This window comes from Rana temporaria, chromosome 13 (assembly GCF_905171775.1).
Source record: "Rana temporaria chromosome 13, aRanTem1.1, whole genome shotgun sequence".
NCBI lineage: Eukaryota > Metazoa > Chordata > Amphibia > Anura > Ranidae > Rana > Rana temporaria.
This window is the reverse complement of record NC_053501.1, coordinates 111,463,180-111,487,437: the sequence shown is the minus strand read 5'-3', so window position 1 is coordinate 111,487,437 and position 24,258 is coordinate 111,463,180. Positions and strand designations below refer to the sequence as shown.

Below are 24,258 nucleotides of genomic sequence, written 5' to 3'. Positions count from 1 at the left end.
TGTTGAAGACCTGTTGTACGTCTGCTGACTGTCTACTGTTGTAGACCTGTTGTACGTCCGCTGACTGTCTACTTTTGTAGACCTGTTGTACGTCCGCTGACTGTCTACCTTTTGTAGACCTGTTGTTGTACAACTGCTGACTGTCTATTATTGTAGACCTGTTGTCTGTCTACTGACTGTCTACTGTTGTAGACCTGTTGTCTGTCTATAGTTGTAGACCTGTTGTCTGTCTATAGTTGTAGACCTGTTGTCTGTCTATTGTTGTAGACCTGTTGTCTGTCTATTGTTGTAGACCTGTTGTCTGTCTACTGACTGTCTACTGTTGTAGACCTGTTGTCTGTCTATTGTTGTAGACCTATTGTCTGTCTATTGTTGTAGACCTGTTATCTGTCTATTGTTGTAGACCTATTGTCTGTCTATTGTTGTAGACCTGTTGTCTGTCTACTGACTGTCTACTGTTGAAGACCTGTTGTACGTCCGCTGACTGTCTACTGTTGTAGACCTGTTGTATGTCTGTTGTTGTAGACCTGTTGTTGTCTGTCTATAGTTGTAGACCTGTTGTCTGTCTATAGTTGTAGACCTGTTGTCTGTCTACTGTTGTAGACCTGTTGTCTGTCTATTGTTGTAGACCTGTTGTCTGTCTACTGTTGTAGACCTGTTGTCTGTCTATTGTTGTAGACCTGTTGTCTGTCTACTGTTGTAGACCTGTTGTCTGTCTATAGTTGTAGACCTGTTGTCTGTCTATAGTTGTAGACCTGTTGTCTGTCTACTGTTGTAGACCTGTTGTCTGTCTATTGTTGTAGACCTGTTGTCTGTCTATTGTTGTAGACCTGTTGTCTGTCTACTGTTGTAGACCTGTTGTCTGTCTAATGTTGAAGACCTGTTGTCTGTCTATTGTTGTAGACCTGTTGTCTGTCTATTGTTGTAGACCTGTTGTCTGTCTACTGTTGTAGACCTGTTGTCTGTCTACTGTTGTAGACCTGTTGTCTGTCTATTGTTGTAGACCTGTTGTCTGTCTACTGTTGTAGACCTGTTGTCTGTCTATAGTTGTAGACCTGTTGTCTGTCTATAGTTGTAGACCTGTTGTCTGTCTACTGTTGTAGACCTGTTGTCTGTCTATTGTTGTAGACCTGTTGTCTGTCTATTGTTGTAGACCTGTTGTCTGTCTACTGTTGTAGACCTGTTGTCTGTCTAATGTTGAAGACCTGTTGTCTGTCTATTGTTGTAGACCTGTTGTCTGTCTATAGTTGTAGACCCGTTGTCTGTCTACTGTTGTAGACCTGTTGTCTGTCTATTGTTGTAGACCTGTTGTCTGTCTATTGTTGTAGACCTGTTGTCTGTCTACTGTTGTAGACCTGTTGTCTGTCTAATGTTGAAGACCTGTTGTCTGTCTATTGTTGTAGACCTGTTGTCTGTCTATAGTTGTAGACCCGTTGTCTGTCTATTGTTGTAGACCTGTTGTCTGTCTATTGTTGTAGACCTGTTGTCTGTCTACTGTTGTAGACCTGTTGTCTGTCTATTGTTGTAGACCTGTTGTCTGTCTATTGTTGTAGACCCGTTGTCTGTCTATTGTTGTAGACCTGTTGTACAGTTGTGCAGATGGCCACAAAGACAATGAAATTCACCATTTACTGCACCAATATCTAATCTGTTGGTGCGCCTGGTGACTTTGTGGTCTTGGCAGCTCTTGGTAGTTCCGGGTTTTGGGTCTTCAGTGGGCGTGTCCACCACCGATTGAGTGACAAAGAAAGCACACATTTTTGGATTCTCGTGAATAAAGAGACAACATTTGCATTCTACAAAGAATCATTCAATTTTTTTTTCTTGCAAATTTCTGGTCTCAGATTCGGGGAATTTTTAACAACCGAAGTGACGGTCACACGCCGAGGCCGTGGTCACATGGTGTCGGCTGAGGGTGTGGTGGCGGGTCTACAGCTCTTGTCCACCGATGATCGAATCAACGACTTGGCCGACGTTTTTGGATTCTTCTCATTGGGTGTAATTTGGGCTGACTCGTTGGCCAGCCTGATGGCGGCTCTCCTTCGGTAGAGGTCATGTGACCCGTGCCGTGGTTTTGGTCATGTGGTGGCAATGGAGATTTGAAGATTTTCTTGAAGGTCTACGTCTACATTTTTATACAGGCCTGACCCCTACACTGACCTACCTAACCATTACACTGACCTACCTAAACTGACCTAACTGACCTTTGCACTGACCACTACACTGAGCTACCTACACTGGCCTACTTGACACATACGCCGACCTACCTGACCCCTGCACTGACATACCTGACCACTACACTAACATACCAGACCCCTACACTGGCCTACCTATCCAATACACTGTACTATCCTGACCACTAGACTGACCTACCTGACACACTAACCTACCTTAACCCTACAATGACCTACCTTACCACTACCTGACACATACACTAACCTACCTGATCCCTACAATGACCTACCTGACCACTACAATGGCCTACCTGACACATACACTGACCTACCTATCCACTACACTGGCCTACCTGACCCCTACACTGACCTACCTATCAACTACACTGTCCTATTCTGACCCCTAAACTGACCTACCTGACCATTGCACTGACCTGCCTGCCCTCTACACCAACCTACCTGACCATTACACCGACCTACCTGACCACTAACCTGACCATTACATTGACCTACCTGACCACTACACTGAGCTACCTACACTGGCCTGACCCCTACACTGACCTACCTGACCATTACACTGACCTACCTAAACTGACCTACCTGACCTTTGCACTGACCTACCTGACCACTACACTGAGCTACCTACACTGACCTACTTGACACATATGCTGACCTACCGGACCCCTACACTGACCTACCTATCCACTACACTGTCCTATCCTGACCCCTAAACTGACCTACCTGACCTTTGCACTGACCTACCTGACTATTACATCGACCTACCTAACCCCCACACCGACCTACCTATCCACTACACTGCCCTATCCTGACCCCTACACTGATCTACCTGACACACTAACTTCCCTTAACCCTACAATGGCATACCCGACCCCTACAATTACCTACCTGACCACTACACTGTCCTATCCTGACCCCTAAACTGACCAGCCTGACCATTGCAATGACCTGCCTGACCATTACACTGACCTACCTAAACTGACCTACCTGACCTTTGCACTGACCTACCTGACCATTACATCGACCTACCTGAACCCCACACCGACCTACCTATCCACTACACTGTCCTATCCTGACCCCTACACTGACCTACCTGACACACTAACCTCCCTTAACCCTACAATGACATACCCGACCCCTACAATTACCTACCTGACCCCTACAATGAACTACCTGACCACTACACTGTCCTATCCTGACCCCTACACTGTGTGAGGAGGAAATGTGACAGTGAAGAGCTCAGCGGGACACATCAGAGAATTGGATGCCTTCCAGCAATGACCGGGGCTCACAGTGACCAGGAGAGGAAAGCCGAGCTCACCTACGCCTGGTCCTTCCCCCGGGACAGAGGCCGTGGTTGCGCCCTAGGCGGCTGCCTAGTTTGCCTAGTGGTAGACACACTCCTAAACCTTGTGGACGGCCTTCCCAGAAGAGGTGAAGCTGTTATAGCTGCAAAGGGGCGGGGCCAACTCAATATTGAACCCTACGGACTAAGACTGGGATGCCATGTTGCCGGTAAAGGCAGGCGTCCCAATACTTTTGGCAATATAGTGTATTTTTACGACACGCCAATCATCAGCATATCGGTGGGTATCTCTGCGGATGAAACGTTTGATTACCGGTGTTATTCCTCATTGGATTTGATGATGTGTAATGGTGACTTCCATGAACCTGTTGCGGATTGGGTGGGGGCGTCGATCCCCCTGCGCGGTGTCGCTCGGCCCGTATTACGGTATAATTATCATCATCTCGGCGGGTTTGGCTGCTTCAGCTGCTGTTATTTTAAAAAGTGCGAGATGTTTTGTGGCTGACAGCGCTGACAGGATTTCATCTCTTTCTGCTGAGCCCGGCCTCTTTATTTATAAAGCTCGCCTTGGATCCGCTTACCCCGATTACCTCCTCCGGATTATTCAAGAAAATCCAAACTCCCCACAGAAGACTCAGGAGGGGGCTCTGAGAATGGAGAGCGCCCTCCTGTGGCCGGCCTAACACCCTGCTGGTGAGGTGAGAAAAATCGCCCACAGTTACAGGTTATGTACCACCATAGATGATACATAGGGCCAGATTCAGAGACAGTTACGCCGGCGTATCAGTAGATACGCCGTCGTAACTCTGAATCTGCGCCGTCGCAAATTTAAGCGTATTCTGGAAACCAGATACGCTTAAATTAGGCTAAGATACGAGCGGCGTAAGTCTCCTACACCGTCGTATCTTAGGGTGCAATATTTACGTTGGCCGCTAGGTGGCGCTTCCGTTGAGTTCGGCGTAGAATATGCAAATGACTAGATACGCCGATTCACGAACGTATGTGCGCCCGTCGCAATTAGTTACGCCGTTTAGGTTAGAGATACGCCGGCGTAAAGATAAAGCTGCTCCCTAGGTGGCGCTTCCGCTGAGTTCGGCGTAGAATATGCAAATGACTAGATACGCCGATTCAGGAACGTTCGTGCGCCCGTCGCAATTAGTTACGCCATTTACGTTAAAGATACGCCGGCATAAAGTTAAAGCTGCTCCCTAGGTGGCGCTTCCGCTGAGTTCGGCGTAGAATATGCAAATGACTAGATACGCCGATTCACGAACGTACGTGCGCCCGTGGCAATTAGTTACGCCGTTTACGTTAGAGATACGCCGGCGTAAAGATAAAGCTGCTCCCTAGGTGGCGCTTCCGCTGAGTTCGGCGTAGAATATGCAAATGAGCAAGATACGCCGATTCACGAACGTACGTGCGCCCGTCGCAATTAGTTACGCCGTTTACGTTAGAGATACGCCGGCGTAAAGATAAAGCTGCTCCCTAGGTGGGGCTTCCGCTGAGCTCGGCGTAGAATATGCAAATGACTAGATACGCCGATTCACGAACGTACGTGCGCCCGTCGCAATTAGTTACGCCGTTTATGTTAAAGATACGCCGGCGTAAAGTTAAAGCTGCTCCCTAGGTGGCGCTTCCGCTGAGTTCGGCGTAGAATATGCAAATGACTAGATACGCCGATTCACGAACGTACGTGCGCCCGTCGCAATTAGTTACGCCGTTTACGTTAGAGATACGCCGGCGTAAAGATAAAGCTGCTCCCTAGGTGGCGCTTCCGCTGAGTTCGGCGTAGAATATGCAAATGACTAGATACGCCGTTTCAGGAACGTACGTGCGCCCGTCGAAATTAGTTACGCCGTTTACGTTAGAGATACGCCGGTGTAAAGATAAAGCTACTCTCTAGGTGGCGCAGCCCACGCAAGGTATGGACGTCGGAACAGGCCTATCTTTTTACGTCGTTTGCGTAAGTCGTACGCGAAATCGGGCTGGACGTAATTTACGTTCACGTCGGAATGGCGTAATTTGGATTCACGAACGTACGTGCGCCCGTCGCAATTAGTTACGCCGTTTACATTAGAGATACGCCGGCGTAAAGATAAAACAGGTCTCTAGGTGGCGCAGCCCACGCAAGGTATGGACGTCGGAACAGGCCTATCTTTTTATGTCGTTTGCGTAAGTCGTACGCGAAATCGGGCTGGACGTAATTTACGTTCACGTCGGAATGGCGTAATTTGGATTCACGAACGTACGTGCGCCCGTCGCAATTAGTTACGCCGTTTACGTTAGAGATACGCCAGCGTAAAGATAAAGCTGCTCCCTAGGTGGCGCAGCCCACGCAAGGTATGGGCGTCGGAACAGGCCTATCTTTTTACGTCGTTTGCGTAAGTCGTACGCGAATCGGGCCGGACGTAATTTACGTTCACGTTGGAACGGCGTAATTTGGAGCAATGAACACTGGGATATGTCCACGGACGGCGTAAAAAACGTCAATCACGTCGGGTCACGAGTCATTTACATAAAACACGCCCCCCCCTCATCCTCATTTGAATTAGGCGCGCTTACGCCGGACCATTTACGCTACACCGCCGCAACTCTGGAGGCAAGTGCTTTGTGAATACAGCACTTGCCTCTCTGACTTACGGCGGCGTAGCGTATATGCGATACGCTACGCCGCCTCAAAAGTGAGCCGCCCTACCTGAATCTAGCTAATAGAATTTAAAGAGAACCTGTCATGGCAGTAGCTGAAGATGAATCTGCTTATATTCTCTCCCTCCCCCCACCTCACTCATCAACATATTTACCACTTACCCACCGGGCACTGTCACCCCCTCCTGCCCAGGCCAATTTCCAGTTTTCAGCGCTGTCATATTTTGAAAGACAATTGCGCAGTCATGCCACACTGTGACCATATGACATTTTTCTCCTTCACTAATGGGGTGGCACCGATGACACTATTAGGTGGCACTTATGAGCACTGATAGGTGACACTGATGGGCACTAATGGCCACTGATAGGTGGCACTGAATGGCACAGAGGTTGCACTGATGGGCACTGATGAGGCGGCACTGTTGGGCACTGCTCAGGAGGCACTGATAGGCATGTTATGGGCACTGATGAGGCAGCACTGATGGGCAATGATAGGTGGCACTGATAGGCAATGATAGGTGGCACTGATAGGTGGCACTAATGAGGCAGCACTGATGGGCACTGATAGGTGGCACTCATGAGGCGGCACTGATGGGCACTGATAGGTGGCACTAATGAGGCAGCACTGATGGGCACTGATAGGTGGCACTGATGGGCACTGATAGGTGGCATTGATAGGCACTGATAGGTGGCACTAATAGCAATTAATGGGCACTGATAGGTGGCACTGATAGGCACTGATAGGTGGCACTAATGAGGCAGCACTGATGGGCACTGATAGGAACTGATGAGCACTGATAGGTGGCACCGAAAGGGCAATGATAGAAGGCACTGAAAGGCACTGAGAGGTGGCACCAATGGACACAGAGGTGGCACTGATGGGCATTGATAGAAGGAAATGAAGGGTACTGAGTGGTGGCACCGATGGGCACTGATAGGTGGCACTGAAGGGCACTGATAAGGAATCGCAGGCAGAATCACAGTGATTTCGTCCACTATCAGGAATGCCTTGGTATGAACGGAACCTAAGGGCTGGTTCACACCACAAAAACGCACTCCGGATGCATTTCTGCATGTGCGCTTTCAACGCTTTTTTGATGCGTTTCTGAATGCATTCCATATGATTTTTTTCTTCTTTTTTCCTGTTTTTTCCTCCACTGGGGTCTGGGGTATTTTTGATGCATTCCAGTGCGTTTTTGGTGCGTTTTACAGCGTTCCAGTCCAGTCCAGTGCAAGAAAAACGCAGCCTGTTCTACTTTTTTTTTCTGGAACGCACACTGGTGTGAACTACGGAAACCACATGACCTACTTTCCATGCATTTTTGGTGCAGAAAAAAGAAAACGCACTGGGCTGCATGCGGTGTGAAGTGGCCCTTGGAGTCTCACTCCTCCTGTTACAGCAGGGGGACGACCCCTCGCGTTCCACCTCTAAAGTTCTCTAAAATAAAAATCCAGCAGATAAATAGGTATAAATGAGGAGTCTTTATAACCATTTTGCTGCCAGAGTTGCGTTTTTGCCATTTTTCTTTTTGCACGCGCTTAAAGGGGCATTTTATTTTATTTATTTTTTATTAATTTTTATTTAAAAAAATATATATATTTTTTTTTTTTACGGGTATAAAGTTTATGCAATAATAAACATTGGTAGTAACACAATGCACAGTCAGAACTCATGGACAGCGTGAAAAACGTCAATCACGTCGGGTCACAAGTTAGTTACATAAAACACGCCCCCCTGTTCCAAATTTGAATTAGGCGGGCTTACGCCGGCCTATTTACGATACGCCGCCGCAACTTACGGAGCAAGTGCTTTGAGAATAATGCACTTGCCCGTCTAAGTTGCGGAGGAGTAACGTAAATCGGATACGTTACGCCCGCACAAAAATACGCCAGACTACGAGAATCTGGCCCAAAGAGTTCTGTCTGGAGTCATCCGGCTACCTCTAGTGGTGTGTGGAGGGAATTTTGGACGAAGCAGTGATTGGTTTTGTACGAAGCGGTGATCGGTTTTGGATTGAGCGGTGATCGGTTTTGGACGGAGCGGTGATCAGTTTTTGATTGAGCGGTGATCGGTTTTGGATTGAGCGGTGATCGGTTTTGGACGGAGCGGTGATCAGTTTTTGATTGAGCGGTGATCGGTTTTGGATTGAGCAGTGATCGGTTTTGGACGGAGCGGTGATCAGTTTTTGATTGAGCGGTGATCGGTTTTGGATTGAGCAGTGATCGGTTTTGGACGGAGCGGTGATCAGTTTTTGATTGAGCAGTGATCGGTTTTGGACGGAGCGGTGATCAGTTTTTGATTGAGCAGTGATCGGTTTTGGACGGAGCGGTGATCAGTTTTTGATTAAGCAGTGATCGGTTTTGGACGGAGCGGTGATCAGTTTTTGATTGAGCAGTGATCGGTTTTGGACGGAGCGGTGATCAGTTTTTGATTGAGCAGTGATCGGTTTTGGACGGAGCGGTGATCAGTTTTGAATGGAGCAGTGATAAATTTTTGATGAAGCGGTGATCGGTTTTGGACGGAGCGGTGATCGGTTGTGCAGTGAACAGGTGAGGTCTGGGCCCCCGGGGGCCGGGATGTATGGAGGGATCACCATATGGGAGGTGTAATGATACGCTCTTGGTATGAAGCGGTGATCGGTTTTGGACGCAGAAGTGATCGGTTGTGCAGTGAACATGTGAGGTGAGGTCTGGGCCCCCGGGGGCCGGGACGTATGGCGGGATCACCATATGGGGGGTGTAATGATACGCTCTTGGTATGAAGCGGTGATCGGTTTTGGACGGAGCGGTGATCGGTTGTGCAGTGAACAGGTGAGGTCTGGGCCCCCGGGGGCCGGGACGTATGGCGGGATCACCATACGGGAGGTGTAATGATGATACGCTCTTGGTATGAAGCGGTGATCGGTTTTGGACGGATCGGTGATCGGTTGTGCAGTGAATAGGTGGGGTGAGGTCTGGGCCCCCGGGGGCCGGGACGTATGGCGGGATCACCATACGGGAGGTGTAATGATACGCTCTTGGTATGAAGCGGTGATCGGTTTTGGATGAAGTAGTGATCGGTTTTGGACGGATCGGTGATCGGTTGTGCAGTGAATAGGTGAGGTCTGGGCCCCCGGGGGCCGGGATGTATGGCGGGATCACCATACGGGAGGTGTAATGATGATACGCTCTTGGTATGAAGCGGAGATCGGTTTTAGACGGAGCGGTGATCGGTTGTGCAGTGAATAGGTGGGGTGAGGTCTGGGCCCCCGGGGGCCGGGATGTATGGCGGGATCACCATACGGGAGGTGTAATGATGATACGCTCTTGGTATGAAGCACACGTAATCCCGGCCGGCCTCGGACCTTATTCCGGAGAGTGCCACATATCACAGCCGCCAGCTGGGCCGGGTATTAATAGCCGGAGCAGAGATATCGGCGATCCCTCCTCAGCCCATCGCTGTCACTTAGGAAAACCACATCTAATTAAAACGCGGGATATTAAAGTCAATTAAGGAGAAATATTAGGCAAGTGAGCCACTGAAGCCGTCCAGCAAACACTTCAGCTGCGGTAAAGTCAGAAAGTTCCCTCCCACCTCCAAGCAGAGACCACAAAGCACCCAACAGGGTCACTGGGAGTGTACTCCTTTATAGAGTAACTCCACAGTGGATGGTGTCAGTAGCGCAGTGGATGGTGTCAGTAGAGCAGTGGATGGTGTCAGTAGAGCAGTGGATGGTGTCAGTAGAGCAGTGGACGGTGTCAGTAGGGCAGTGGATGGTGTCAGTAGAGCAGTGGATGGTGTCAGTAGGGCGGTGGATGGTGTCAGTAGGGCAGAGATTGGTGTCAGTAGAGCAGTGGATGGTGTCAGTAGGGCAGTGGACGGTGTCAGTAGAGCAGAGGACGGTGTCAGTAGCGCAGTGGATGGTGTCAGTAGGGCAGTGGATGGTGTCAGTAGAGCAGTGGACGGTGTCAGTAGGGCGGTGGATGGTGTCAGTAGGGCAGAGATTGGTGTCAGTAGAGCAGAGGACGGTGTCAGTAGAGCAGTGGACGGTGTCAGTAGAGCAGAGGACGGTGTCAGTAGAGCAGTGGATGGTGTCAGTAGAGCAGTGGATGGTGTCAGTAGGGCGGTGGATGGTGTCAGTAGAGCAGTGGATGGTGTCAGTAGGGCGGTGGATGGTGTCAGTAGAGCAGTGGATGGTGTCAGTAGAGCAGTGGATGGTGTCAGTAGCGCAGTGGACAGTGTCAGTAGGGCGGTGGATGGTGTCAGTAGAGCAGTGGATGGTGTCAGTAGAGCAGTGGATGGTGTCAGTAGAGCAGTGGACGGTGTCAGTAGAGCAGTGGATGGTGTCAGTAGGACAGTGGATGGTGTCAGTAGGGCAGTGGATGGTGTCAGTAGGGCAGTGGATGGTGTCAGTAGGGCAGTGGATGGTGTCAGTAGAGCAGAGGACAGTGTGAGTAGTAGCAGTGACTGGTGTCAGTAGAGCAGAGGATGGTGTCAGTAGGACAGTGGACGGTGTCAGTAGGGCAGTGGATGGTGTCAGTAGGGCAGTGGATGGTGTCAGTAGGGCAGTGGATGATGTCAGTAGAGCAGTGGATGGTGTCAGTAGAGCAGAGGACAGTGTGAGTAGTAGCAGTGACTGGTGTCAGTAGAGCAGAGGATGGTGTCAGTAGAGCAGTGGACGGTGTCAGTAGCGCAGTGGACGGTGTCAGTGGGGCAGTGGACGGTGTCAGTAGGGCAGTGGACGGTGTCAGTAGGGCAGTGGACAGTGTCAGTAGGGCAGTGGATGGTGTCAGTAGGGCAGAGGACAGTGTCAGTAGGGCAGTGGATGGTGTCAGTAGGGCAGTGGATGGTGTCAGTAGGGCAGAGGACAATGTCAGTAGGGCAGTGGATGGTGACAGTAGGGAGGTGGACGGTGACAGTAGCGCAGTGGACAGGGTCAGTAGCGCAGTGGACGGTGTCAGTAGAGCAGTGGATGGTGTCAGTAGGGCAGTGGATGGTGTCAGTAGGGCAGTGGATGGTGTCAGTGGGGCAGTGGATGATGTCAGTAGGGCAGTGGATGGTGACAGTAGGGAGGTGGATGGTGTCAGTAGAGCAGTGGACGGTGTCAGTAGAGCAGTGGACGGTGTCAGTAGAGCAGTGGATGGTGTCAGTAGGGCAGTGGATGGTGTCAGTAGGGCAGTGGACAGTGTCAGTAGGGCAGTGGACGGTGTCAGTAGGGCAGTGGACAGTGTCAGTAGGGCAGTGGATGATGTCAGTAGGGCAGAGGACAGTGTCAGTAGGGCAGTGGATGGTGTCAGTAGGGCAGTGGATGGTGTCAGTAGAGCAGAGGACGGTGTCAGTAGAGCAGTGGACGGTGTCAGTAGAGCAGAGGATGGTGTCAGTAGAGCAGTGGACGGTGTCAGTAGGGCAGTGGATGGTGACAGTAGGGAGGTGGACGGTGTCAGTAGAGCAGTGGACGGTGTCAGTAGAGCAGTGGATGGTGTCAGTGGGGCAGTGGACAGTGTCAGTAGGGCAGTGGACGGTGTCAGTAGAGCAGTGGACGGTGTCAGTAGAGCAGTGGATGGTGTCAGTAGGGCAGTGGATGGTGTCAGTGGGGCAGTGGACAGTGTCAGTAGGGCAGTGGACGGTGTCAGTAGGGCAGTGGACAGTGTCAGTAGGGCAGTGGATGGTGTCAGTAGGGCAGAGGACAGTGTCAGTAGGGCAGTGGATGGTGTCAGTAGGGCAGTGGATGGTGTCAGTAGGGCAGTGGATGGTGTCAGTGGGGCAGTGGATGGTGTCAGTAGGGCAGTGGATGGTGTCAGTAGGGCAGTGGACGGTGTCAGTGGGGCAGTGGATGGTGTCAGTAGGGCAGTGGATGGTGTCAGTAGGGCAGTGGACGGTGTCAGTGGGGCAGTGGACAGTGTCAGTAGGGCAGTGGATGGTGTCAGTAGGGCAGTGGATGGTGTCAGTAGGGCAGTGGATGGTGTCAGTAGGGCAGTGGATGGTGTCAGTGGGGCAGTGGATGGTGTCAGTGGGGCAGTGGATGGTGTCAGTAGGGCAGTGGATGGTGTCAGTAGGGCAGTGGACGGTGTCAGTAGGGCAGTGGACGGTGTCAGTAGGGCAGTGGATGGTGTCAGTGGGGCAGTGGATGGTGTCAGTGGGGCAGTGGATGGTGTCAGTAGGGCAGTGGATGGTGTCAGTAGGGCAGTGGACGGTGTCAGTGGGGCAGTGGACAGTGTCAGTAGGGCAGTGGATGGTGTCAGTAGGGCAGTGGATGGTGTCAGTAGGGCAGTGGATGGTGTCAGTAGGGCAGTGGATGGTGTCAGTGGGGCAGTGGATGGTGTCAGTGGGGCAGTGGATGGTGTCAGTAGGGCAGTGGATGGTGTCAGTAGGGCAGTGGATGGTGTCAGTGGGGCAGTGGACGGTGTCAGTAGAGCAGTGGACGGTGTCAGTAGAGCAGTGGACGGTGTCAGTAGGGCAGTGGATGATGTCAGTAGAGCAGTGGACGGTGTCAGTAGAGCAGTGGACGGTGTCAGTAGAGCAGAGGACGGTGTCAGTAGAGCAGTGGACGGTGTCAGTAGAGCAGTGGACGGTGTCAGTAGAGCAGAGGACGGTGTCAGTAGAGCAGTGGACGGTGTCAGTAGAGCAGAATATGGTGACAGAGGGTGGGTACTCCGGTGCGTGGTGACCTCCTTCATCATAAGAACAATCTCTACAATTAAAGTGGTTGTAAACTTGTTTTTATAACTTTTACCTACAGGTGAGCCTATAATAAGGTTTAGTACGGTTTAGGAGATATTCCCCCCGCAATGCGCCACTGATTGCAGCGGAATCTGGTCACCGGAAATCTCTATGCTTCTCATCTGGCTGATCGTTTCTCCGGGTCCCCGATGGCACGGGAGAGCCCGGAAAAAGCACCGGATGGTGGCGACAGGGAGGGGACGTCCCCTCCCGTCACCTATAAGAACGATCAAGCGGTGGAAAGTGCTGATATGATCATTCTTATGGTGCACAGAATGGCCAGCTGATAGTGATAACTGAATGATGCCTGTAGCTGCACCCATCATTCAGATATCCCCCCCCCCCCCCGAAAGTCCAGGACGTCATATGACGTCCGTGGGCAGGAAGTGGTTAAATACACCCGAAGTGATCCAGAGCTCCTCATCCCCTGAAGAAGTATTTGTTACCAGCGAACTGCGTAGTGAATGGGAGAAATTTCTCAGGCCCTCGGGCTGCACTGCAGGCAGAATTCCTAAAGCACCTCACAGGGTCACTGGGGGTGTACTTCCTAAAATAAGCCCTGTGTAACCATGGGCGTCCGCTGACATTTTTTTTAGGTAGGGGCGCTTCGGCAGCAGCGATACACAGTCGCATTTAACCCTTTCTTCAAACGCTAGCGGGGGTTAAAAGCGCCTGCTAGCGACCGAATAGCGCATCTAAAATGATGGTAAAGCGCTGCTTTACCAATAACACGGTGTGAAATAGCTCTTGAGATAATTCAGCTTCACTGCATGCCCATATAAATATAGCCTAGAGAATGTACAGACCCCCCTTCAACACAGATGGACCCCCCTTTAGCACAGACCCCTCCTTCAGCACAGACCCCTCCATTGAGCACAGATGGACCCCTCTTCAGCACAGACCCCTCATTCTGCACAAACCCCTCTATTCAGCACAGACCCCCCCATTCCGCACAGACCGTTCCATTCAGCACAGACCCCTCCATTCAGCACAGACCCCCCTTCAGCACAGATGGACCCCCTTTAAGCACAGACACCCCCTTCAGCACAGATGAACCCCCCCTTCAGCACATACTCCCCCATTAGTACAGACCCCCCTTCAGCACAGATGGACCCCCCATTCAGCACAAACCCCCCCTTCAGCACAGTTGGACCCCCCTCCCCCATCCCATTCAGTACCTCAGATCAGCCATCAGCGCTGCACAGGCACAGCAGGTTCCCTGTGTACACATAAACACTGGAGGGGGAGGCGGCTTCACTCTGCTCGCTGTGCCTGTGTGACATCCGGCCCGGGACAGCTCAGATAGCCCGCAGACGCAAAACTCTTCAACACCTTTTTTGATTTTCCAGGAGGGGTCAATTGCCCCCCCCCCCCTTGCCCTATGGAGCGGACGCCCATGTGTGTAACGTCTCTCTTTCGCTCTCTACTTCTCATGTCACTAGAGGATGTGAGCAATGTCTTACAACCTTGAAAGGAAGAGAGAGCGAGGAGACCGAAGTGGGCGTGTCTGAGAATTTCCCCCCATGCATTGCAGGCAGAGGTTCCCAGTTTGCCACGTTTTCAAGTGTGGTGGACTGGTGGGTAAGAGCGCACAAAAACCTGTTAAGACACTATAAATAAACACACAAAGCAATGTGACAAGGTAATCTTTTACAAACATAGACATTATATAAAGTACAGGGTTATATAGGACAGAAGACTGTAAAAAGTAAGGCAAGACGCTGTATGGATCACCTAGAAGGAAAAAGGGGGTACCAGGTCATCGTGGTTAGATGTACAGAAATGAATGCAAACCCATTATTGGCCACCATTTTGTGACTTGAACAATGCCTCTACCTATTAACTTCCTGGGAATTGTTGACTTAACAGAAGAACCTGCTGACATCACTGATGGTTTACCAAAATATGAGTTGGGTTCTAAAAATGGCTGCCACCTTTGAAAGGTACCCGTCAGAAAGGAAAATTGTAGGCGCCATGGCTGGCTTGGCTTTTAAAGTTGTAGGTCTTCATTCATCCTGAAGCCTACAGTCCCTATAAACTAAGTCAGGCATGGTAGGTCCTATATTTCGCTCCCCTTTAAGGAGGACGTCAACCACATTCATTATTGACATATAATACATCGCCAAGGGAAACATTTACTGAATCTTGCCAACGCAGGAGTGGCCTTTACCTTGGTAACCCCACCCAATGCTGCCAATGTAGTCCGAAACGTCAACTCCCTCCAAGGGGGTGGGAGAACTGAGAGTTTCTTCCATCTCGGGAGGTTGCCATATAATTGGTTATTGATTTACGAACCAAGACCAGCTGGTATGTGTGTGGTTCCCTAGACCCCAACCATGGAAGGAGGTTGTCCAATCAGAGAACTGAACAGCCAACTCAAGGGGTGGGTGAAACAAGCATTTCTTCCATCTCTTGAGGCTGACATAATTTTGGTTACCTCCTGAGACCAGTAGGTATGTGTACGGTTTCCTAAGCCTCGACCATTGGAGGAGGTTGAGCTTTTCTTCCATCTCAGAAGGCTTCCATAGTATTGGTTATTGACATAGACCAGCTGGTATGTGTGTAGTTCCATGCATTAACCATGGAAGGAGGTTGTCCAATCAGAGAACTGAACAGCCAACTCAAGGGGTGGGTGAACAAAGCATTTCTTCCATCTCTTGAGGCTGCCATAATTTTGGTTGCCTCCTGAGACCTGGGAAAAAGCCTCGACCATTGGAGGAGGTTGTCCAATTAGAGAATTGGACGACCAACTCAAGGGGTCCGAAAACTGAGCGTTTCTTCCATCTCTGAAGGCTTCCATATTATTGGTTATTGACATAGACCATGTGTGTGGCTCCCTAGGCTTTAACCATGGAAGGAGGTTGTCCAATCAAAGAACTGAACAGCCAACTCAAGAGGTGCGTAAACCAAGCGTTTCCTCCATCTCTTGAGGCTGCCATAATTTTGGTTACCTCCGCAGGTATGTGTACGGTTTCCTAAGCCTCGACCAGTGGAGGAGGTTGTCCAATTAGAGAATTGAACAACCAACTCAAGGGGTGGGTGAACTGAGCATTCCTTCTAACTCTGAAGGCTTCTATATTATTGGTTATTGACCGACACCAGCAGGTATGTATGTGGTTCCCAAGGCCTCAATCATGGAAGGAGTGGCCTTTACCTTGATAACCCCACCCAATGCTGCCAACGTAGTCCGAAGCGTCAACTCCCTCCAAGGGGTGGGAGAACTGAGAGTTTCTTCCATCTCTGGTGGAGATTGTCCGATCAGTCAATTGAACAACCAACTCAACTTCTGCACCATCTTTGGGCATCAACCAAGGGACACTCAAGAATGTTCTAAAAATGCTTTACTTGGCGGTATAGAATATCCAATGGATGATGGCAACTGGAAGTCCTGCCGTTTGACAGATTGTTTGAGAACTGGTTTCATGCTTTTATTTTTTAACTTTGTTGGTGGTATGGTGGTGGTTTATTGGACATCTAATTTCGTAATTTAGAATGCTTCGACATTGGCCCATGACTGTACATCATGCAGTTTCTATTAAGCCCCGTACACACGGTCAGAAATTCCCGACAGAAAAAGTCAGATGGGAGCTTTTGGTCGGGAATTCCAACCGTGTGTATACTCCATCTGACTTTTTCTGTCGGGAATTCCCACAGAAATAGATTGAGAACTGGTTCTCAATTTTCCCATCGGAATTTCCGACTGACTTTTTGCGGTTGGAAATCCCGATCGTGTGTACGGGGCATTAGAGTCTACCTAAAGTCGATTTTGTAGAATTTTTGGATTGGAGCGGTGAAGGGTTGTAGCCATCATTAGGTCTTTTTTTTTTTTTTTGCTCATGAAAGAGATTTTCCATCATTATCTTTCAGGACAACAGGAAGAAAATCTCGTCAAAGCAAAGGGAAACAGTAGATGCCACCTCTTGTTTTGGTGAAAGCCTCGAAATTTTTGGACTTCCCACCACATTATGACCCTATAACAATGACCACCAGGACAAAAAGAAAGGGTGGAGCTCCCGAACCGGGATACAGATAGCAATTCTTCCACATTTCATCCAAAACAAAAATATTTTGGATTTAGAATTCAATGAAAATTAACGGGTAACACATTTTTAGAAAATCATGCAATATCGATGGTAAATTTTGGTTGGAGTATTCTTATTGGCAATTTTTGGTGAATAAGATGCAAATTTCGATAAACACCTTTTGTTTGGAAAAAGGTAGGAAGTTCCCAGGTGGATATAAAATTTCTTGAAAGGCTAAAGTTGACCTTTGTTGAGTCCGGCAAGCTTGTAGGACGGACATAACATTTCTTGAAAAGCTAAAGTTGACCTTTGTTGAGTACGGGAAGCTTTTAGGACCAAAAATGATAGTTGACTTTGACTTTAACTTCGTTGGTGGTGGTTTATTGGACATCCAATTTCGTAATTTAGAAGGCTTCAACACTAGCCCATGACTGTACATTATGAAGTTTCCATTAAAGTCTATCTAAAGCCAATTTTGTAACATTTTTGGATTGGAGCAGTGAGGGGTTGGAGCCACCATCAGGGTTTTTTTTTTATTAGCTCATGAAAGAGATTTTCCATCAATATCTTTCAGGACAACAGGAAGAAAATCTCTTCAAAGCAAAGGGAAATGCTAGCTGCCACCTCCTGTTTTGGTGAAAGCCTCAAAATTTTTGGACTTCCCACCACATTATGACCCTATAACAACAACCACCAGGACAAAAAGAAAGGGTGGAGCTCCCGAACCCGGGATACAGATAGCAATTCTTCCACGTTTCATCCAAAACAAAAAAAAATATTTGGGCTTTAGATAGAATTTAACGAAAATTAACGGGTAACACATTTTTAGAAAGTCATGCAATATCTATGGTAAATTTGGTCAGAGTATTCTTACAAAAATTGGCAATTTTTGGTGAATAAGATGCAAATTTTCGAGAAACACCTTTTGTTTAGGAAAAAGGTAGGAAGTTCCCAGGTGGACATAACATTTCTTGAAAAGCTAAAGTTGACCTTTGTTGAGTACGGGAAGCTTTTAGGACCAAAAATGATAGTTGACTTTGACTTTAACTTCGTTGGTGGTGGTTTATTGGACATCTAATTTCGTAATTTAGAAGGCTTCAACACTAGCCCATGACTGTACATCATGAAGTTTCCATTAAAGTCTATCTAAAGCTGATTTTGTAAAATTTTTGGATTGGAGCGGTGAGGGGTTGGAGCCACCATTAGGTTTTTTCTTTTTTTAGTTCATGAAAGAGATTTTCCATCATTATCTGTCAGGACAGCAGGAAGAAAATCTCTTCAAAGCAAAGGGAAATGCTAGCTGCCACCTCCTGTTTTGGTGAAAGCTTCGACATTTTTGGACTTTATGCCCCTATAACAATGACCACCAGGACAAAAAGAAAGGGTGGAGCTCCGGAACAGGGATACAGATAGTAAAATTCTTCCACATTTCATTCCAAAACAAAAATATTTGGGCTTTAGATAGAATTTAACGAAAATTAACGGGTAACACATTTTTAGAAAATCATGCAATATCGATGGTAAATTTTGGTTGGAGTATTCTTACAAAAATTGGCAATTTTTGGTGAATAAGATGCAAATTTTGAGAAACACCTTTTGTTTAGGAAAAAGGTAGGAAGTTCCCAGGCGGACATAACATTTCTTAAAAGGCTAAAGTTGACCTTTGATGAGTCCGGCAAGCTTGTAGGACGGACATAACATTTATTGAAAGGTTAAAGTTGACCTTTGTTGAGTCCAGCAAGCTTGTAGGACGGACATAACATTTCCTAAAAGGCTAAAGTTGACCTTTGTTGAGTCCGGCAAGCTTGTAGGACGGACATAAAATTTCATGAAAGGTTAAAGTTGACCTTTGTTGAGTCCGGCAAGCTTGTAGGACGGACATACAATTTATTGAAAGGCTAAAGTTGACCTTTGTTGAGTCCGGCAAGCTTGTAGGACGGACATAAAATTTCATGAAAGGTTAAAGTTGACCTTTGTTGAGTCCGGCAAGCTTGTAGGACGGACATAAAATTTCATGAAAGGTTAAAGTTGACCTTTGTTGAGTACGGGAAGCTTGTAGGACGGACATACAATTTATTGAAAGGCTAAAGTTGACCTTTGTTGAGTCCGGCAAGCTTGTAGGACGCACATAAAATTACTTGAAAGGCTAAAGTTGACCTTTGTTGAGTCCGGCAAGCTTGTAGGACGGACATAAAATTACTTGAAAGGCTAAAGTTGACCTTTGTTGAGTCCGGCAAGCTTGTAGGACGGACATAAAATTTCATGAAAGGTTAAAGTTGACCTTTGTTGAGTACGGGAAGCTTGTAGGACGGACATAAAATTTCATGAAAGGTTAAAGTTGACCTTTGTTGAGTCCGGCAAGCTTGTAGGACGGACATAAAATTTCATGAAAGGTTAAAGTTGACCTTTGTTGAGTACGGGAAGCTTGTAGGACGGACATAACATTTCTTGAAAGGTTAAAGTTGACGTTTGCCGAGTACGGGAAGCTTTTAGGACCAAAAATGATAGTTGACTTGACTGCTTATGTCCCGCTCATGTCATTAACCTTTCCCCCCCCCCCCCCCCCCCCCCCCCCCCCCCTGAGCTTACACAGCAGGATTAAAAAAAAAAATGCTTAGGGTATTATGAAACCAACTAATCCACAGCATCGGCATTCTTCCTTTTCCAGATGGTTCCTGGTTCCTTCTTGGCAAGCCAAGTCCTTAATAGTACGACTCCTTCTCCACCCATCCTGGAAACATAATAATAATAATCAGGAACTGAAACAAAAATAGACAACTCAGTGCTGCTTTTTTATAAAGTAGGCCTTTACCTTTTTAAACATTTATTGACCCTGAAGATTGGGCCCTGGTCTTGATAGACATAAGTCTCAGGGGGTCTAGTCAGGAGTCAAGGAGAGGGGGTCAAATCTAGGAGTTGCTGATCATAGGAAATGCGAATAATCCCCCTAATGGGTCTAATATGTGAAATTTCTATGATCATCAGCTCCACCTAGTGGCTATATTGTGGTATTTTCCCCATTGTGGTAATACAGGAAAATACTGCATTATGGCCACTAGATGGAGCTGACAATGATGAGAAATACACATGTTTAACATATCAGAGGACTTTTTTTGCATTTCCTATGATCGGCAAGTCCATCTAGTGGCCATAATGCGTTAATTTCTACAGTATTTCAGGAACATGCTCAATTATGGCCACTAGAAGGAGCTGATGATCATAGGAAATACACATATTAGAAATATCAGGGGGATTATTCACATTTCCTATGATCGGCAAGTCCATCTAGTGGCCATAATGTGGTATTTCTAAAGTTTTTCAGGAAAATGCTGCATAATGGCCACTAGATGGAGCTAACGATCATAGGAAATACACATATCAGGGGGGATTATTTGCATTCCCTATTACAGTAATACCTCGGATTGCGAGTAACGCAGTTTACGAGCGTTTCGCTTTTTTCTTTTCGTTTTTGTTTTTAATCCTGGCTCGGTTTGCGAGTGTTGTCAAGCGTGATTCAAATCAATGTGGTGTGCAGTACCGCACTTGGTGCAGTGGCGCCGGTGACACTCGGAGCCGTTCGGAGACACTCAGAAACACTACGTTCCTGAGTGTCTCTGAGCCTCTCTAAGTGTCTCTGAGTGCACCCGAGCGGCTCCGATCGGTCTCCAAGTGTTTCCGACCCCCCACACCTCTGATCACATGCGGTACTGCATACAATAGCAGTTACTGTGGAACAAATTATCTGAGTTTCCATTGACTCCTATGGGGAAACTCGCTTTGATATACAAGTGCTTTGGATTACAAGCATTCTTCTGGAACGAATTATGCTTGTAATCCAAGGCACCATTGTATTGTCAGCTCCATCTGGTGGCCATAATGTGGTATTTCCTGAGGTATTTCAGGAAAATACCTCATTATGGCCACTAGATGGAGCTGACAATCATAGGAAATACACATATTACCGGTAGACATATCAGGGGAATAATTTGGATTTCCTGAGACCAACAAAAATCCATTTAGTGGCCATAATGCGGTATGTTCCTGAAATACCTTAAATTGGGAGAATATCTCATTATGGCCACTAGATGGAGCTGCCGATCATAGGAAATACACATATTAGACATATGAGGGGGGGATCATTTGGATTTCCTATCACCAACAAATCCATCTAGTGGCCATAACGGGGTATGTTCCTGAAATTCCTCAATTGGGAAAATACTGCTTTATGGCCACTAGAGAATACTGAGGTGTAGGGATGACCCAGTCCTCTGTGGGGAAAAAGGTTTAGTGATATAATATCGATCATCTGTCTACATGAAAGGTCGGGGGGAATTGGAGCGCCGATGGTCCTTACCTCCGGGGTCACGGCGTAAGATATATTTGCGCACTTCGTCGTACACAAAGATGAGTAAGCTGTAGGGGAAGGCGCAGAACCACCACGTCACCCTGTCATAGGAGGAGAGGAAAGAAAAAATCATTGTCATGCATTCATTGAGCTCCTACCTATCATTTCCATCATTCCTAGGCAAAGATCACATGGGCTGCATTGTGGGTGTTTGTCATTATTAGAGTCTGCATGGAGAACGTGGTCTTTGGTCAGACTCAGGGCCGACATCAGGGGGGTACAGGCAGAACACCCGTAAGGGGCCCAGGTGGCAACCCCCCTTTTTTTATATATATATTTTTTTTACAAATTGTTTTTTATTTAATTCTTTTGTTTTTATTAAAGGGCCCAGAGGTCCCTAGGGCCCGGATGGCAACCCCCCTTATTTTTTTTTTTTTTTTTTTTTATATATTTTCTTTTCTTTTTTTATTTTTAATAAAAGGCCCAGAGGTCCTCAGGGCCCCTGGATGGCAACCCCCCTTTTTTTTATTTAAATTTGTTTTTTTTATATATATTTTCTTTTCTTTTTTTTATTTTTAATAAAGGGCCCAGAGGTCCTCAGGGCCCCCAGATGGCAACCCCCCTTTTTTTTAAAAAAAATTATAAAAAAAATAATTTCATTTTATTTTTTATATATATATATATATATATATATATATATATATATATATATATATATATATATATATATATATAACCCCCCCCCTTTTGTTTTTTTGTTTCTTATATTTTTTATTTATTTTATTAAAGGGCCCAGAGGTCCCTAGGGCCCGGATGGCAACCCCCCTTTTTTTATTTAAATTTATTTTTTTATATATTTTCTTTTCTTTTTTTTATTTTTAATAAAGGGCCCAGAGGTCCTCAGGGCCCCCAGGTGGCAACCCCCCTTTTTTATTTTTATTTTCATTTTATTATATATATATATATATATATATATATATATATATATATATATATATATATATATATATATATATATATATATATAAAACCCCCCCTTTTGTTTTTTTGTTTCTTATATTTTTTATTTATTTTATTAAAGGGCCCAGAGGTCCTCAGGGCCCCCGGATGGCAACCCCCCTTTTTTTTATATATATTTTTTTTTTTACAATTTTTTTTTTAGATTTTTTTTTATTTAAGTTATTTATTTATTTATTTTTAAATGTTATATATTTTTTTTTATTAAAGGGCCCAGAGGTCCCCAGGGCCCCCCTTTTTTTTAAAAAAAAATTATTATATATATATATATTTTTTTTTTTATTAAAGGGCCCAGAGGTCCACAGGGGCCTGGGGGTCCCCAGGGCCCCGGATGGTAACCCCCCCCCCTTTTGTTTTTTTGTTTCTTATATTTTTTATTTATTTTATTAAAGGGCCCAGAGGTCCTCAGGGCCCCCGGATGGCAACCCCCCTTTTATATATATATATATATATATATATATATATATATATATATATATATATTTTAGTTTTTTTTTATTTAATTATTTATTTATTTATTTTTAAATGTTATATATATTTTTTTAGTTTTTTTTATTAAAGGGCCCAGAGGTCCCCAGGGCCCCCCTTTTAAAAAAAAAATATTATATATATATATTTTTTTATTAAAGGGCCCAGAGGTCCACAGGGCCCCGGATGGTAACCCCCCCCTTTTGTTTTTTTGTTTCTTATATTTTTTATTTATTTTATTAAAGGGCCCAGAGGTCCTCAGGGCCCCCGGATGGCAACCCCCCTTTTATATATATATATATATATATATATATATATATATATATATATATATATATTTTAGTTTTTTTTTTATTTAATTATTTATTTATTTATTTTTAAATGTTATATATATTTTTTTAGTTTTTTTTATTAAAGGGCCCAGAGGTCCCCAGGGCCCCCCTTTTAAAAAAAAAAATATTATATATATATATATATTTTTATTAAAGGGCCCAGAGGTCCACAGGGCCCCGGATGGTAACCCCCCCCCCCCCCTTTTGTTTTTTTGTTTCTTATATTTTTTATTTATTTTATTAAAGGGCCCAGAGGTCCTCAGGGCCCCCGGATGGCAACCCCCCTTTTATATATATATATATATATATATATATATATATATATATATATATATATATATATATATATATATATTTTAGTTTTTTTTTTATTTAATTATTTATTTATTTATTTTTAAATGTTATATATATTTTTTTAGTTTTTTTTTATTAAAGGGCCCAGAGGTCCCCAGGGCCCCCCTTTTAAAAAAAAAATATTATATATATATATATATTTTTATTAAAGAGCCCAGAGGTCCACAGGGCCCAGCATGGTAACCCCCCCCCCTTTTGTTTTTTTGTAAGGGGCCAAGAGGTCCCCAGGGCAACAGCCCCAATTCATGGCAAAACCCCCCCCCCCCCCCCCCGCTCCTCAATTCACAATTAGCAGCGGCCCCCCCCCCGCTTCTCAATTTCTTCTGCTCCAGGGGGCCCATGCCTGAAGCTGTGTAAGGGGCCCGATGATTCCTGATGGCGGCCCTGGTCAGACTTATGTATTTAGTGCTCTCATCATCATCATTATTATTATTATACAGGATTTATATAGCGCCAACAATTTGCGCAGCGCTTATCCTAAATCATTTCAAGCAGAACTTGTGAGCATTGGTCATTCTGTTTGGCTATTCCTATGTAATAATAACAAGCTAGCAGCTCCCCCTGCTGGATATATAGGTCACTGCACCAAGGAGGCAATAGTAAGCTCCTGCAGAATCCATGACTAGCCTATCATGTATAGATCCTCCCTCCCTCATGTCATGGGGATTCTCCTACTTGTGATACTTCATGTTTTTCTTATTGGCCTCATTTTAAGTCCTCTATAAAAAAAATGTTTTATTTAAAGTTGTGAACTCCAGACAGAATTAAAAGACACAAAATGCAGCTCTGCAATCATTAATACACCATTAAATAAATAAAAAAATAAGTATTTTTTTTTTTAAATCCAAGCAGTATAAGTAACTGAATGTGACCAGG

At 46.2% G+C, this 24,258-nt stretch overlaps 1 protein-coding gene across 2 annotated transcripts in view; it reads right to left on the bottom strand.

Annotated features, from left to right (window-relative positions):
- Window positions 1-17,402: 17,402 nt before the first annotated feature.
- The window catches only part of LOC120920663 (sodium/potassium-transporting ATPase subunit alpha-2), a 53,274-nt gene continuing 46,418 nt past the window's right edge, over window positions 17,403-24,258 (bottom strand). The window contains exons 22-24 of one of the 2 annotated variants that reach the window (XR_005744754.1): window positions 21,221-21,312; window positions 18,652-19,597; window positions 17,403-18,527 (exon numbers count right to left, since the gene is read on the bottom strand). Coding sequence is in view for 1 of the 2 variants with exons in the window: in XM_040332868.1 (XP_040188802.1) it covers window positions 19,569-19,597; window positions 21,221-21,312 (121 nt within the window). In the remaining variant the exon portion in view is untranslated. Of the gene's footprint in view, window positions 19,598-21,220; window positions 21,313-24,258 lie in introns of both variants that reach the window. The other variant, XM_040332868.1, reaches the window with a different exon arrangement.